The 16,768-nt window shown below is 38.0% G+C and overlaps 2 protein-coding genes across 2 annotated transcripts; one reads left to right on the forward strand and one right to left on the reverse strand.

Annotated features, from left to right (window-relative positions):
• Nucleotides 1-2,714: 2,714 nt before the first annotated feature.
• Nucleotides 2,715-7,827, forward strand: plekhb1 (pleckstrin homology domain containing B1; the record flags this gene model as incomplete). Its single annotated transcript, XM_080436100.1, has 6 exons — nt 2,715-2,751; nt 5,812-5,964; nt 6,384-6,486; nt 6,687-6,726; nt 6,943-7,033; nt 7,688-7,827. The coding sequence occupies 6 exons, from the start codon at nt 2,715-2,717 to the stop codon at nt 7,825-7,827; spliced, it is 564 nt and encodes a 187-aa protein (XP_080292226.1).
• A 2,709-nt stretch (nt 7,828-10,536) lies between these two features.
• LOC308090456 (lathosterol oxidase-like) lies at nt 10,537-16,204 on the reverse strand. The gene is made up of 5 exons (XM_080435651.1): nt 16,123-16,204; nt 13,817-14,034; nt 13,583-13,715; nt 12,598-12,698; nt 10,537-12,085 (listed from the first exon to the last, which is right to left on the reverse strand). Exons 2-5 carry the CDS (start codon nt 14,024-14,026, stop codon nt 11,633-11,635), a joined length of 897 nt encoding a protein of 298 aa, XP_080291777.1. The 5' UTR covers nt 14,027-14,034; nt 16,123-16,204; the 3' UTR covers nt 10,537-11,632.
• Nucleotides 16,205-16,768: the final 564 nt, after the last annotated feature.

Here is a 16,768-nt window from a genome sequence, read left to right on the forward strand (position 1 = left end):
GGGATGGTATTATTGAGTGAGAGAGAGAGAGAGAGAGAGAGAGAGAGAGAGAGAGAGAGAGAGAGAGAGAGAGAGAGAGAGAGAGAGAGAGAGAGAGAGAGAGAGAGAGAGAGAGGATGAGGAGGGGGGGGGTGTATGGGTATGGGGAGGGGGGGGGGGGGTGCAAACACAAGGGGGAGGACCTACCGACCAAAAAGCCTCTTGGGATGCAGGAGGGCAGTGGTGAAAAGAGTAATGCACAAGTATCAATACTGCAATGTAGAAATACTCTGTTACAAAGTAAAAGTCCAGAATTCAAAATTTACTTCACAAGTGTAAAAGTATTGGTGTCAAAATGTAGCCTACTTAAAGTACCAAAAGTAGAAAGCATGTATACAAATCATTTGAAAATAGCAGATCTACACAATGCATCGCATTTTGAGCTTGTAGATCGGGTATTTTCAAATAGCCAAAATGTATAGGGCTGAAGTGGTTAGTGTATGTTTTGTAATAATAATCAAAATATACAAAGTATCTAGTAACTAAAGTTTTCAAATAATTGTAGTCGAGTAAAAAGTACCACATTTGCCTGATGTAGTGGAGTAGAAGTAAAAGTATTGAGAATTGGAAATATTCAAGTAAAGTAAAAAATACCTCAAAATTGTACTTAAGTACAGTAGGCTACCTCAGTAAATGCACTTAGTTACTTTCCACCACTGCTCTTGGGATGCAGGCGGGGCACTTGCCAAAACACACTAGTAGCCATATGTTCCATGCATGAACTATTTATGATTTGAGACACTTGCACTCATTTGACTCATTTGAGTGTACAAATGTAACCAAATTCACCCATTTGTAGTTACACATGGTTAATGGATTTGACTCTAGGCTATGAAATAATCAGCCTTCTTGCTTGTGAAAGAAATATTTTGATCTCAAACTTTAAACATGTGCTTTGTGATGAACAATTTCATCATAACAGAGACAGAGACCTCAAATTCAAATGTAAAGAAGAGGGGTATGAAAGAGTCATGGGTGCTAAGAGGGGCACATGGGGATCCAAAGGGATTAGAGTTCATTGAAACCCCATCGGAGCCAATGGGTCAGTGGTCAATACTTACATAGCAGCCTGTATAGCCTAATAATCCAATATTCTGCAAGACTATGCAAAATGTGGCATATAGGCCATGGCAGGCCTATTGAAACATACTTTATTTCGTTGACCTAATGGGCATGTGTGCCAATTGTTGGTTTAATTTTTGTTAACTTATAGGTTACTATATTTTATGTTGTTTTTGTTTATGTTGCTGTATTTCATTGGCTTGGCTAACTTGTGGATTACTACTGCATTCTATGCTGTTAACTATTTGTGTTTTGCTGTATTTTATGTTGTTGTTTTCGTTGCAGTATGATGTAGTTATTTGTTAACTACAGTAGGCTAGTTGTTGTTAGCCTACTATATGATATGTTGTTTTGGTTTACAGCTTTACTTTATGCTGTTAACTTGTTTGTTGTATTTAATGTATTTTATGTTGCTTTATTTCATGTTGTTGTTAATTTGATATGGATTATGTTACTCTATTTTAGGTGCTTTGCATTGCTGTATTTTATGTTGTTGTTTACTAGTTGTGGTTTGTCGTTGTGATTTATGTTGCCGTATTTTATGTTGTTACTTGTTGTGATTTATGTTGCTGTATTTTATGTTGTTAACTTGTTGTGATTTATGTTGCTGTATTTTATGTTACTGTAAACTTGTTGTGGTTTATGTGACTGTTTTTATGTTGTTGTTGTTTACATTGTTGTGGTATTTTATGTTGTTAACTAGTTGTGGTGTTTTGTTGTAGTTAATGTTGCTGTGATTTATGTTGCTGTTCATGTTGTTTTGGTCGAATAGCAAAGAGGTATGTTTCTGGATCACTGCTGCCCTCCTCTGGCTATAATCTTCTGTCCAGGAATGCTTTGAATAGCACCATCTAGTGAAGGAATTCCTTTCAAAAGCCTCTGAGAAGAAATGATTGTGTGGCCCATACCAGCTAATAGAAATGTGTGTAGGCCTGATTGTGGTTTACAGTCAAGAGACTGACTATATTCTCATTAGGTCAATCCTCAGTGAATTTACACGGCTCTATCAATCTCAAATGGCTGTACTAAACAGTCAGCTGACAGGATGACTGACCTCACAATAGATAGATTCCTCTCAGAAAACAATGGCAAGCTTCAAAAGAAATAACAATGCTACAGTGCTTACAGATCTGGCCTGGGAATATGCTGGAAAGGTTCACTAATAATCCACACGTGGTGTACTGGGATTAAGGGCATGCTATATGCATACAGTATTGGCTAAATAGAAGGATCTGTGTTCAGGTTATGGTAAAATTCCTGTTAAAGAATAAAAATAAAAGGTACACAAAGCCAAGAAACCACTTGATGAAAGGTGGATGAAAGAAAGAGTGATAAAGAGAAGACTTGAAAGGATGAGTCTGGAGAAGAGGGAGTGGCCAATCCAGGCTTCTAATCCAGATTTATTTTGTGAGTCAGTCTCAATCCTCACTTCCAGTCACAGACTGAACTGCTATTACCTCACTGTAGACCACGGTCAATATAAATAAAGTAATCTATAGTCCCCAAAGAGCAGGCAGACAATTTTGGTTTGAAACCACAAAACTTTCCTTTCAATTCTTATTCCAGGCTGGATTATTTGGGAGACACTCTAACCTGGACAGCTCCACAGACTCATGGCACTCCTGAAGTCAGGCTGGCTTTGGAGACAGAGTGAGTGTTGTTTTGGTTCTTTAATAAGGCTAATCTTTAATAAACTAATAAGGCTTGCATCATACTCTGTACAAGTTCACAGTATTTATATTATTTATAAAATAGTTGCATAGAATTAGGAATGTAATGACAAACTATGAATATGAAAAACAAAAACAAACAAAAAACAGCATGGATCTGAATGCATCTGGTCCACCAGAGCAGTACATTTACACTTGAGGCATTCAGCTAGACCCACTTACAATGAGTATACACAGACATAGGATCATTGTGCACAGAATATGTATAATATAATATAATATAATATAATATAATATAATATAATATAATATAATATAATATAATATAATATAATATAATATAATATAATATAATATAATATAATATAATACTATTGTAGGAGCTATTAGCACGCACAAACTGTTGCTGCTGTATCATCATCACTTTTATCTTGTCTTGTCTGAACCTTGTCTCCCAGGAGAGCCCAAAACAAGACTCCAGATCAGCTTCTTGTCCAAGGGGTCGACCCTTAGGCATTTAGCGTATTACATTATTAAAATACTGATGTTTATGTTAAACTATATGAATATTACTATAAATATTTAAATGACACTACTAACATACTAATGTTCATACTACACTACTAACACCCTAATGTTTGTATTACACTGCTAACATACCAATGTTTATATTACCACATTAAAATACCAATGTTTATATAATGTTATATTACACTACTAATACACTATAATGTTTATTAAAGATTATGTGCATTGACTCGCCTGATTCCCAACCTATAGTAGTGTTGATAGTGAGTCTATCTACATGGGAACAATGTACTTGACACATACTGTAGCATTGTAGCCTACTAGCATTTCCAATAATGTTTTTTTTCCTGTTTTGTTTCCTGTTGTTGGGAACATTGTGCAATGTGTGGAAAATTATATTAAAACATCTGAAGTCTTCTAGAACACAAAATGTCTGACTGTTATGAACTCCAGGCTTCTTTCCATCTTTTAAGAAGGTGGAAATCATGACTGTTATGAAACGCAAACCTTATTATTTAACAGTAATCCAATTATCTGTTCTTTGTTCACTTCTCTGTGGCTTAGCAAGGGTGATGTATCTGAAAGAAAAAAAAAACTACCAAAAACACCTCACAAATCAGACCCATCCAAACCTATGAAATGAATTAAAATAGTACTCAAGGCTAACAACAATTAGCTAACTAATTACAAGCTGACCTGTGCTGAGCAGAGCTGGATAAGGCCAAGTTGGTTTCCTACTTATTATTATTATTATTATGCATTTTTAAAATGAAATACACCTCTAACTCGCAAGACACTATAATATGTCATTTGTCACCAATGGGTGCTACATGGGTCATTATCATCATCACGTTAACTATTTAATATCATGGAAAAGTAAGGCAGACTGCAATGACTACTGTTAAAGGGATATTTCACTTTAAAAAAAACGTGGTCATTTTATCGTCTACTCAGGCTTTTGTGAGCCCCCCAGACAGTTTTTAAGTTGTTTGATTCAGTATTTAGATATTTGATATTCATTTTATCAGACACAGCCCCTTCCTATACAAACCCATTGTAACTTCAAACTCCATTTGTAACATGTTAGATTCATCAAAAACACCTGGCCTTGGTTCTGGTGACTCATCCTTCCCTCCCAATACGTGAGGGGCCATGTTTTTTTGATAACTTTTTCATTTTTAAATATCATTTTTATTGTATTTAATTCTTTTCAAAAAAATATTAAAAATAAATGAAAAAAGTTATTGAAAAAACAGTTTCCTCATGTATTTGAAGGACAACATCAGTCACCAGAACCAAGGACGGGTGTTTCCGATGAATCTAACATGGTTAAAATGGAGTTTGAAGTTACAATGGGTTTGTATAGAGGGTATGCGTGTGACATCATCATCAAACCCGGAAGTTATGCAGGATTGCCTACTGAGTGTCAAAAAAATACTTTCTGGCCTTGACAGCCCATGCATCCAAACAGAAAAGTCATATCTGATTGCATTAAACAACATTAAACAATATTAAACTCACTTTGAATGTTGCTTTGCCACTGGCTTTGCCACTCGATGTGCCATTCACTTTAAGCATGCGCATACCCTCTATAGGAAGGGGGCGTGTCTGATAAAATGAATATCAAATATCTAAATACTGAATCAAGCAACTTAAAAACTGTCCGGGGTGTTCGCAAAGGCCTGAGTAGATGATAGAATGACCCTTAAAAAAAAAAAAAAAGAAGTGAAATATCCCTTTAAAATGCAAATGTAGATACTGTAAGTTTAAATCGTTTATAGATAGGAGCTTAGTTGTTAAGAGGGATCATATACCATCAAGATATTTTAGATATCTTATTTTCTTAAGTTGCCTACCTATACAACTATTTGAATAGTCTACATAAGCAACATGAGCTAAGTTGACTAATATTATTCATTTTAGTCTTCACAGTTCCAACACTTGTTTGTATTCTTCTGCAGTACTTTGGAACACGCAAAGTTTTAAATAATGGTTTATTTAACATGGTTGTCAAATTAACCTATGAGTCTGCAGTTGCCTTTTCATTTTCTTTATTGTGTATTTCATTTAGTGTGAAATATTTTTTATTTGCATTATTGTCACATACAATCCCCCCTCTCTATATATTCTGTGGTGTACAGTAGCTGCAATAACATGGTCCAATTCCTGGTTAACACTGCCATCTAGTGACTTCTTGCAAGGCTAAACAGATGGCTTGTTTGCTCCTGTAGATATACTTTGTCCTTTTATTTTAAGTTTTAGAAACCACACTCACATTTCTTTAGGTGTCCTGGTGGTTCAGCTGGTAACCGCACATTCCACATAAATAAGGCTATAGTCATTCCGGCAGCTGGTCCGGGTTTGAATCCAATCCAAAGGCTCTTTGCTGCATGTCATCCCCTCGCTCTATCTCCCACTTTTCCTGTCCCTCTGTTTACTGTCACTATCAGAAATAAAGCAGTAAAGCAATATTACAAAAACATTTTTTTTGTACTATTCTTCTTCCTAATAGCTTCTCTCCTGAAACGCTGGAAATTGAACTGGTGTGATGTATGGATAGATGGAAGTCTTTGCTTCTACAAGACAGACAGCAGGCGAGACTTTGAGCACCGCATCCGCCTCAAGACTACATGCGTAGAGGTCAGATCTAGACTCGAGTGCATAGGTAAATAGGACCGACTATAACGTATGACAGTGTCACTTTCCGGCAAGAGCTGATGTACAAGCTAGCAAATGAGTTCATGTCTGCAAGTGACACCCTCATACTACGGTGTATAAGTTAGCCATAAGAATGTGTGTGGATGTGTGTGTCTAGACACTGTGTACACATCAATCTCACATCATTATCCACTGTTGATATTCTGTTGATAGATAAATATAGGCATTATATACTTATAATTATCTATCTGCTAACCTGGTAAGTCCGAGGGCAGATGGTCAGATGTGTCAGGTATCAATTCTGCAATGACATCCTGCTATGAAATTCAGGTATCATAGCAGCGGGTACCTGAATTTCCCTCGGGATCAATGGTCTATCTATCTACTGTGTGTTTTTGCACACCTTACAGTAGTTGTGCTCCACAGGTGTGACACCACCAGAGACTAATCCCAGAGAAAATCTAATAGTGGTACTCCTCAGAGACGGCTCCACTCTCAACCTGTGTGCCAACTGTGAAGATGAAGCACTGTAAGTACTTTCACTTTCCTGGACAGCTCAACTCGGCTTTGATTTGATTTGATTTGATTTTGGTAAAAGATATGTGAACAACATCACAATACAACTTAAACCCAGGATAACACATCAAAGCGTATAAACACTTGTTTCCAATGTGGTCCGGCTATGTTCTCTCCATTCTTATTCCATTGTTATTTTGTTGTTGTTTTCAGTGCGTGGAAGCTGACTCTGCTAGAAACCCAAATGAGCATGGTGAGTGTGTTTCCTTGACTACGTAGCTGACAAAACCTTTTGTGTGCTCAAATGCATTGAAACAGCAGTTGATTACAGAACATTACTGGTTCTTAACGTGAGGTCCGGGGACCCTCAAGGGTTGTGGTGATGCCTATTATAATGTGTATCAAACTAGAGGTCCTTGAAATGAAAAGGGTTGAGAAAATCACTAAATACATTGATTCCCCCACACAGGTGTTCACATATGACCCATATGATGACTACCAGACCGTCCCACTGGTGGACACACACCAGACGGTCTACATCCCCCCTGGAACAGGGCCAGGTAATGGGAACAAGAACACAGATGGTCATTTGACATCCACTACATCCAGGAGTAGTACACTTACATTGTGCCACTGCTTTATGCAAGATTCTTAAGCAAAAATCAATAGGAAAATAAAAAGCTGAGGGATTGAAAACGCATAAGATGTGTTCATTAACCCCGATTGAAATGCTGTGGATTTTACTACAATGACATTCAGTGGTCTGGTCTGGTATGACCAGTGGCCTTGGAGTAGCAACAATGTACTCGAAGTGTAAAAATCAGTGCAGATTTAAGTTATACTGTTATAAGACAAAAATTACACATTTCCAACTGAAAAGGTTTTGCACAAAATCCGTCAAAACTGTCAAATGGTTAAGGCACATACCACATGCGCACAAAATGCCTTCTTCAGCGTGTCACTGGTTTGTTTGCTGTGTGTCATTCCTCTCCTCTCTTTCCTCCTCTCACTGTCGCTTGAAATAAAGCCGAAATGTCAAAAAGATAATCTTGTAGTTCAACAAAGTACTGCATGTACTGTATAACATTTCTATCCACAAAAATATGGTTATCTTCATCAGCATCTGATCCACCAGAGTGGATGGCATGCTCTGCATTCCTTATTTATTGCCAGTCAATGAGTTAATCATGAATTGCCTATGTTGTCCCTCTAAGGTGTCCATCACGTGGTTGTTCAGACTCAGAGGGACCCGTTTGACGGAGTCGCAGGTCAACTAGCTGTGGGAATGCTGGCTGGCATGGCTGCAGGGGCAGCCATGCGATCCTTCCTTTGGATGCCGTACTGTTTCTACTGAGATGCTACACTGACACAGCTTTACAGCCTCAAATGTCACGAGCATTAGGATTTGAACAGTGGTGTGTTCTAGTTTTTTTCGGAGGGTATACGATAATTATTCCTTGCACGACATGCGCATGGTCGTGGGTATACACTAGTGCGTTTTCAATGGATGAAATGATTAGTAGACGGTATACGCTTTTTTCCAAATAAATCTGCATGTATACGGCGTATACAGCATAACACAGTAGAACACACCACTGGATTTGAATCTATATCATCCATGGGTATAACGCCATTTATTAAAATTAAATCTACCTACTTTAAACATATACTTTTTTTTTTTTTTTAAAGTGATGTTGGCTGTATTTTATACTGTATACTATTTTGGTCAACTGAATAGGTTTACAGTCTTCCCGCATGTATCTGTAACAGAGATCCTCTGATACTGATGTTTGGCACTTTATAGTAATTTGCACAGTTGTATTTTGCACAATTAATCAATCAAATTAATTGATTTTAAGTATTTATTGACGGATAATCATGAGGGGCAAGTGCGATGTTCAATGTATGAGTGCAATAGAGAGGGTAATGCTAAGTCATTGATTGAAAGCTTAACATGTACCAAGTGGTTCTGTGGCCAGTGTAATTGGGCTGGACCAAGTCTGAATGGCAGAGGCGGGTTGTGATATACATTTGTAATTGCTAAATATATTGTGGGAGTGTAATGTTGTGTTTGCTGTTCATTTAAGTTTTAAGATAATGTATGTGGGTTATGTATTTATTTATTGTATGGTTATTTATGTATATATGTGAGATAGAAAACACCCCTTGACATGGTGCAGTCCAAGCTCATTTGCTCAGCTGGGTATAGAGGGCAGTTGACATCAGTAGGGAGATGTGAGAGGAGAGACGAACACCATCAAGGGTGCTGCAGAGTTTGTCCATGTATGTCATTGGTGATGAATAAATACACCTTCGGGTTAAACCCTACTCCAGGCCTCTGTACTGCTTCCATCCGCAAGTTGGGCAATCTCACAATACTGTATATATTATGCATAATTGAGTATTTGTGAAGGAACATGATCATGATTTAAGTTGTATCTGCTGCTTGGCCTTGACACACCGATTATTGCAAACTCTGTAGACCTGGAACAAACCTGGTTACACTGGGGGCTCGTCCAGATCGGGTTTCCCGGTGGAGGCGACGAACTAAGTATGAATCAGGTGTTTGTTTCCCAAGCAGGAGACATGGGTTTGACTCCAGTGGTTACACCTGCACTTCACCTGTAACCTGTGCTACTACTGTACCCACATCAAGCACTGAAATGCATTTATTATTTGACGGATGATGTAAAGCCATGCTTGACAGGATTCTGTCTCAAAACTTGAAAAAGGGTCAGTTTTGATTATTTATGACCATGGAAAACAAATATCTGATCTAATGAAAGTCCTAATTTAGTCCTGGAGTTATCTTTTGCTCTCCTAAAACTGGCATCCTTTATCATAAATGATTTCAGCATAGATTAAAGGACTAATTTAACTACATGGTCTCTTGCTGTATTTGACACTGAACTGGATGAATGAACCCAGTGTTCAAAAACCTCAAGACATCCCTTAGTAAAGATACTTTTGTATGTTTTATTTTGTTTATCCAGAAAAACATGAGGTCGGTCATGTTGAAATATTCCATTGTATTCCCTTACATTAGATACTCTGAAATAGTCAGCATAGATGTACACACACAAGAGCAGGAATACAAAGGATAGATACAAAAACCCAAAGCTAGAGAGAACCTTTTTTTTCTCCTCAAAGAAACCTAGGCACCCGATACCTAGAACTCATCCTAGATGACCTAGTTGAAAAAGTGCTTCACTTTTTGATGAGGACTGTTTTATCCACTGACTTGCTCAAATAAGCAATCCAAAATGTCATCTTATGAACATTAATAATTTCTAAAATCCAGAAGATGAAGAATCTGGATTCTTTTCTGTGGTGATATGATTTAAGACCCTGTTTTGGGTCAGCTACATTATCTGTTACAGTACAGCTCTATGGACTCTTTAGAGTCTAGACTGTTTGAACTTTGACACGCAAATTATCTTTCATTGTCTTAGCAAGCCTTAACCGTAAAATCATACTCTGAGTAAGTCTCATTCATTGACAATAAAGAGGTTGTCTCTAGTTTCTAACATACCTCCTCGGCTCTCTTGACTTACTTTTAGAGAGACTTATTTACAAACCTGGAGGGAATGTTTTTTACTCAAAACTTGAAATTGAAATGATTATGCATTGTTCTTAAGGATGGCTTCATTATTCCCACCATCTCAACCGCTAGCATTGTTTTGCTGGCAACAAGAGTGTGGCAGCCATGGTCAGCCTTTTCAAACCAAAGATGTCACTGATGTTGACTGTGGCTATCAACATGGCTAGTAATGACTAAGACCATTTCCAACGTGGAATCCATAACATTGCTGGAAAGAAAATATCGAATAATATGGAGGAATTCCACATGGTGTCTGTTCCCACATTAGATGACATTAGATCCGGTTTACGGATATAGTACGCAATGTTCACCCAAAAGATGTCTAAAGCACACAAGACTAGGCAACAAGGCTTGAGACCACCACAGTTCTGTCTCAAACACATACAGTATTTGTCCCAAATATGTACATATTTGTATTAGGGACAAACAGAATTTCTCCCAGCATGCAGTCAAGACAAAGAGGAGTTTTTATTTGATTTATTCAACTGATTTATTCAACAATATAACCGAGCCGACTGTCAATGTGCATATCATTGTCACTATCACAGAGTGATCGTTTGTCTTGTAGAACCACAAAATGACAGCTTGTGAAAGTTGTATTGCAATTGAAAATCTATGTTTGAAAAATATAATTTCTTTTCAGCAAATCTCTTGGATTTGCAATGTTACACCAACATTGTTCTTGTGAGTCGTTTGTTCTTATTGGTGGTAGATTATAATAAAGATAAGAGACAAGCATACTGTGAACTGGCAACTGCCTTGTGTTGCCTAAATAGTTAACACTGCTTCACAAGACCAATGTTGGTTAGTGAGAGATTCACTGAAAAAAAGTCTCGCTCATATTATCAACTATACACAACAATGAGGCACAGAGGAAAATGAGTCATTAAGAGTAGATGTGAAGATGTGAAACTTATAGGTTACTGTGTCTACGAAAAATAAAAACATATTTTAGTTTTTAGCGAATCTTTTAGTTACACCAACATTCATTGTTCATAGAACAAAACGTCATACATTAAAATCTGACGCTTTCATTCCCACTTCAGCTGCAGTCGAAGAGTTATGTTATGTTAATTATACTAGGTAGAGAGTGGAGGCATTTACAAAACAAAACTTTATGGAAATCGACACCGGCTCCTGTTCTCACATTACACCAATATGGAACAATGCCATTAGATATACAGCTTTCATTGAAAGTGGGAAAGGGGCTTAAGAGAAGGCCCGACACCTCCAAGCCTTCTCTCTAATTATGCAAGGGGCCACCACCTTTATGCACCTTGTTCATCTGTGGTTAAAAATTTGTAAAGGTGCATCTGTGTTTGGCAAATACAGCAACTCAAATTAGTTTTGTAATCATATACATTACAGTGTATGGGCGCGGGACATGGTTTTAACATACCCATTCTGTATGAAGGAGCAGTCTGAGTCAGTTCTTTTTTGTAGACGAGAGAGATCTAACGATAAATCACTGATCATACCTAGCGCAGCCAAATATTGTAGCAAGTATTCATTTGCTATAATCCCACTTTTCAAAGCATTCCACCTGCAACTACTCCAACTACTCTTCCTTACTTTTGGTATCACCGTTAGCATGGCCGTTTGTTTGGCCTTTATCCTTGTCTAACTTCCCCTCTGCCGCAAGTTTCCGGATCAGATCGTGGGGTCCTTTCCCCATCAGCGCTGACGGGTGCCTGTAGGAGCCTCCCAGGCGGTCCCACAGTGTAAAGTATTGGCCGTAGTTGTAGTCAAAGAAGAGGTGGTGGTCGGTGTGGTGGGCCGAGCCGTTTATTAATTCTACCATTGCTCCAGAGACACGGTAGTCGCCATCATGGATGGAGATCGTCCAAATGTTAACGAAAACATACAGAGCCAAGTAGAGTACCTTGTGGAGCGGGAAGAGGAAGGGGTAGATGTGGTAGGGCAGTCCCTGCATGAATCCATCCACTGGGTGGAAGGCGTGACTGGCGAAGGGAGAAGGGATCTTCCATACGTGGTGTGGCTTGTGAAAATACTGTTGGAGAGAAGAGATCATCACTTAATCATCAGTTAATGTTTCTATACAATGTTACGTATGGAAGCCCATTTCTGCCAAACTAATCACTTTCATCCCAGCATCCATATTTTGGGCATGTCATTATAGGTGAAATGTTTTAAAAATATATATATTTTTATTTTCAAACTTTTCAAATTGTTAAAAAAACTGCCTATCTACAAACTCACACATATTGTGAGCTTGTAGATCGGCTATTTTAGAATATCCAAAGTATGAAATATGGCTTAAGCGGTTAAAAAGCAATTCCGAATTCTGAGGAATTTGGATATGCTCTATAATGTTTCTATTGCGGAAAAATAAATACTGGTAAAAAGAAAACATATTCAGGCCTTTTACATTTTATTTAGTGGAGAAAACGGACTTCCATACTTAGGCTACTTCCTCCAAGCACTGATGCCGTGTTCAAATAAATTAGTAACTATTGACAATCATTCATAAATAAATGCATTATAGACAATTGTTATGCTCACCTTGTAGATCAGCCTGTGGTGCAGGAATCGATGGATCCAGTAGATACACATGTCGGTAAACAGTAGATAGGAAATCATACCCACAAACACCCCAGGCCAACCTACAGACACACAAACAGTGTTTGCCATCACAAATAATGCAATCACAATTTTGACACCTGCTACATACTATATTATGACAATACCCAAGCTCAATTCACTGCAGCAGTAGCGGAGGAGGTAGAGCGGCTGCTTAGGAACCAGAAGGTTTCCAGTTCGATCCCGGGCTCCCCCAGAGTTAGTGTCGAAGTGTCGTTGAGCAAGACACTGAACCCCTATTTGCCCCCGATGAGCAGGTTGGTGCCTTGCATGGTTTCCTCCGCCATCGGTGTACGAGTGTGTGTGAATGGGTGAATGTAATGCACGATCATTGTAAAGCGCCTTGGATAAAGGCGCTATATAAATGCACCATTTACTGCTTGTGAATTGAAATGCCTTGCTGTCTTGAATTAGTGTCTGAATTTTGCCCATTAAAACCTGGAAAGCATCTGTGTCTCTTAGGATTTAGAACAGTGATTTAGAACAGTGGTTCTCAAAAATAGCAGATCTACAGGCTCACAGCGCTGACTTTTTCCGATGGGGGTCCGCGGCAAAATACAAAATGTTTGAGAACTACCGATTTAGAAGCCTTTTGTAGGATCGGCCTCAGGTCTTAATGGGTTGATCACATGTACAGTAGTGCCCCTATTCTGGGTCAAACATTTGGTCAAAATATCAGCTATTCATGGCAAAGATATTTAGTGTAGAGCGAAAACAGGACGGGATCTAGTATAAAGCCCTGGGGTACTCCGGCCAATGAAGTATAGGGTTTAAAATTCAAGCCATTGATCAAGGCTAATGAACAATGGGTGCTATCAAGGATTGGTACCAGCCAACAACGCTGTGGTATAACAGTACGAATAGACCATCAATCCATAGCAGCCTGGTGAGGAGAAGCTTCTCTTACCCAGTGGAGAGTCGCTGACGTTGTTGTAGAGTTTGCTGTATCCCCTGACCTCGTAGAAAAACAAGGCCACTGTAGGAATGCTGATCACCGGTAGAGATGTCATTGCATATTTGATCTCCCTTCGTACCTGGTTCTGAAGCAATAAACATACAAATAAAAATCATGGTACATGTTTTTGTGTATATTTTTTGATTTGATGATGGTATTCTGCTGTTATTTTCATGTAAGATATACCTCTAGAAATTGTGGGTGTTTCATGAGATTGTGGTCAAAGATGAAGTAGTAGCTGATTGCCCCCAGGCCCAGGTAGAGGATGGCTGCGCCCAGGTTGGTCACCACCAACAGGCTGATAATCTGCCGCAGCGCCCCATCCTCGGGCCATGATGCTGGGTATACGTACGGGGTGAGTACGTAATGGTCAGCAACATCCAGCACAAGATCCATGGCTGAATCTGGAATATATAGGACAGAGACAGACAAATGAAAAGGTTGACAAGTCAATATCACTTAGAAGCAATGGAAATTATAACTTATAACTGCTCTCTTATGTACTTTTTCTGATGTATAATTCCATTGCAGCTTCATTGGAGGCGAAGCAAAGTATGATTTGCCCCCACAGTATGCAAACGGACAATGCATAAATTACAATGTGTTTCCTAACCACTGAAGCGCATTTTTTATGATGTGATCCATTGTGAGCTTGTAGATAGTCTATTATTTTTGCTATTATTTTTACTATTGTAGCATGCCCAAAATAGGGACGCAATGTTGGTGGTTACATATGCTATGAGTTTTCACTTTAATCAGCAACAACCTGTTTGCTCGGGTTTAGTCAGAGCACACACAAAACGTGCTCATCATCTTGTCAAAGTAAGGTACTGTAGCATATAAGACAAGTTATGATGTATGATGTGTAACTACAGCAAATCCTATTAGAAAGAGTGGCACCGATTGCACCATTTGCATCTATTTTTTATTTTATTAATAAAACATTCACTTAATTTTTTAAGGGGGGCGTGTCTGATCAAATGAATATCACATGTCTAAATATTGAGTCAAGCAACTTAAAAACTGTCTGGGGTGCACACAAAATCCCGGGCAGACGTTAAAAGGACCCCAGAAGTGTTTTAAAGTGAAATACCCCTTCAAGATCAGCCAAAGATTGTCAAGCAAGCAATATTAGTGGCAACAGCTGCTGGTCTGTGCTCACTGTTACTGCTCACCACCCAACTAGTACATTAAACAACTGTAAGCATGGGAGCAATTCAGTGTGAATGTTATATGACAATACACAAATGCAGCACAACAGAAAGAGTCCTATATATGCACCTAAGTCAGACTGCTCAATGGACCCTTTATATGTACTTTCTTATTTTGATATGCTTGTGATTCATGTGATTTAAGCAGTGGTGGAAAAAGTACACCCATTTTTCACTTAAGTAAAAGTATCAATACTGCAATGTAGAAACACGCTGTTAAGTAAAAGTCTGGTAATCAAAATTGACTTGAGTAAAAGTACAAAAGTATTGGCATCAAAATATACTTAAAGTACCAAAAGTAAAAGTACTCATTATCCAGAATGTCCCGTTATCATATGTCTAAAATGGATTAAATAAATATTTGGAAAATAGCAGATCTACAAGCTCACAACGCATCGCTTGTGTTGTGAGCTTGTAGATCAGCTATTTTCAAATAGCCAAAGTATTATATAGGGCTGAAGTGGTAAATGCATGTCTTGTGATAATAATCAAAATCTACAAAGTAACTAGTAACTAAAGTTTTCAAATAATTGTAGTGGAGTAAAAATACTATATTTGCCTCTGAGATGTAGTGGAGTAGAAGTAAAAGTACTGAAAATTGGAAATACTACAGTGAAGTAAAAAAGACATCAAAATGGTACTTAAGTAAATGTACTTAGTTACTTTCCACCACTGGATTTAAGTAGGTAGTATGTACTTTGCACTACAATTCAGTTGTTCTCATTTACTGCAAAGCTGTATGTGTAAATAAAATAAACATGTCATAAATAGGTCATTCTCATAAGGTAGACCATTATGTCAACAACATGCACGTTACAGGCAACATTTTTCCAACATTGGAGCTAATGAAAAGGCAGAAAAGTGCATTATCAGGGAGTTTGACATATGCATCAACTGCTGCATACACAGTAACAATCCTATCCATTTCTAAGTACAAATGAGTACAAATGTAACCAAATGAATGCACCCTCTCAAGTTAAATTATTCATCTGCACTACAAAAAGAGTAGGCTAACCTTGCACAACAACATAATACAGTCCAAAATAAAATGTATTTAATTGATTAATTCAATTCTGATTACAGATTGCTAGACTGGATATAAAAGCATTTAACAAAGGCAAATGCTTCTATGTCTACATTGAACAGTTATTCCCAGTGTTATAACCACCTAATTGTGTTGTCAAATGGTGATCAGATACCGCTGACATTAAGATCATTAAACATCATCATAACTTAAAGCTGTTATAATGATAAATCTTACATAATTGTATTTGAATGTACCTGTGGTGAAGCTTGAAACCTGAATCGTCAATGTAATGAACGCTTATCCAAAATGCACACAGTCGACCGACCGACCGTCATGTAACCATAGCACGTTCACGCCTCCCTACGTCATACTCCCAGCCCTGAAACATGACTGATAGTCATGAATGAACTTCAACATAGTGTTTGCACCTTTTCCCTTTTTGGCCTTTGCATCTACATAAAAGTTTTGATTTTTAAATGTAAAGTGCAACCCTATGGCTGCGGATGTTAAAATTATGTACTGGCTCTAAAAAGTACATGTATCTTCCGTTTTGTTCTAATACAATTTTTTTAAACCAATTGGTGGCCATTTTTTTCGTAATTTCTCCTTATACACAACCCTATTGGTTGGGAGGTGTATTGCACTCTGTTAAATTATAACTCTATGAGTAAATGACCACCAATCGGATTAAAATGCTTTTTATTGAACAATAAAAAAAATACGGGTACTTTTAAGGACCTGTACATAATGTTTCACATCCATGGCCATGAGGCAAGCACTTTATATTTGAAATTTGAACGTTTATGTAGTTGTACGGCCAAAAAGGGAAAAAGTGCAAACAGCAGGCTGAAGTTCATCCATGACGGTCGTGACAGACGAGCGTCGTGTGATCCATGGCTA

This window comes from Gymnoscopelus braueri (assembly GCF_963280865.1).
Source record: "Gymnoscopelus braueri genome assembly, chromosome: 8".
NCBI classification, from domain to species: Eukaryota; Metazoa; Chordata; class Actinopteri; order Myctophiformes; family Myctophidae; genus Gymnoscopelus; species Gymnoscopelus braueri.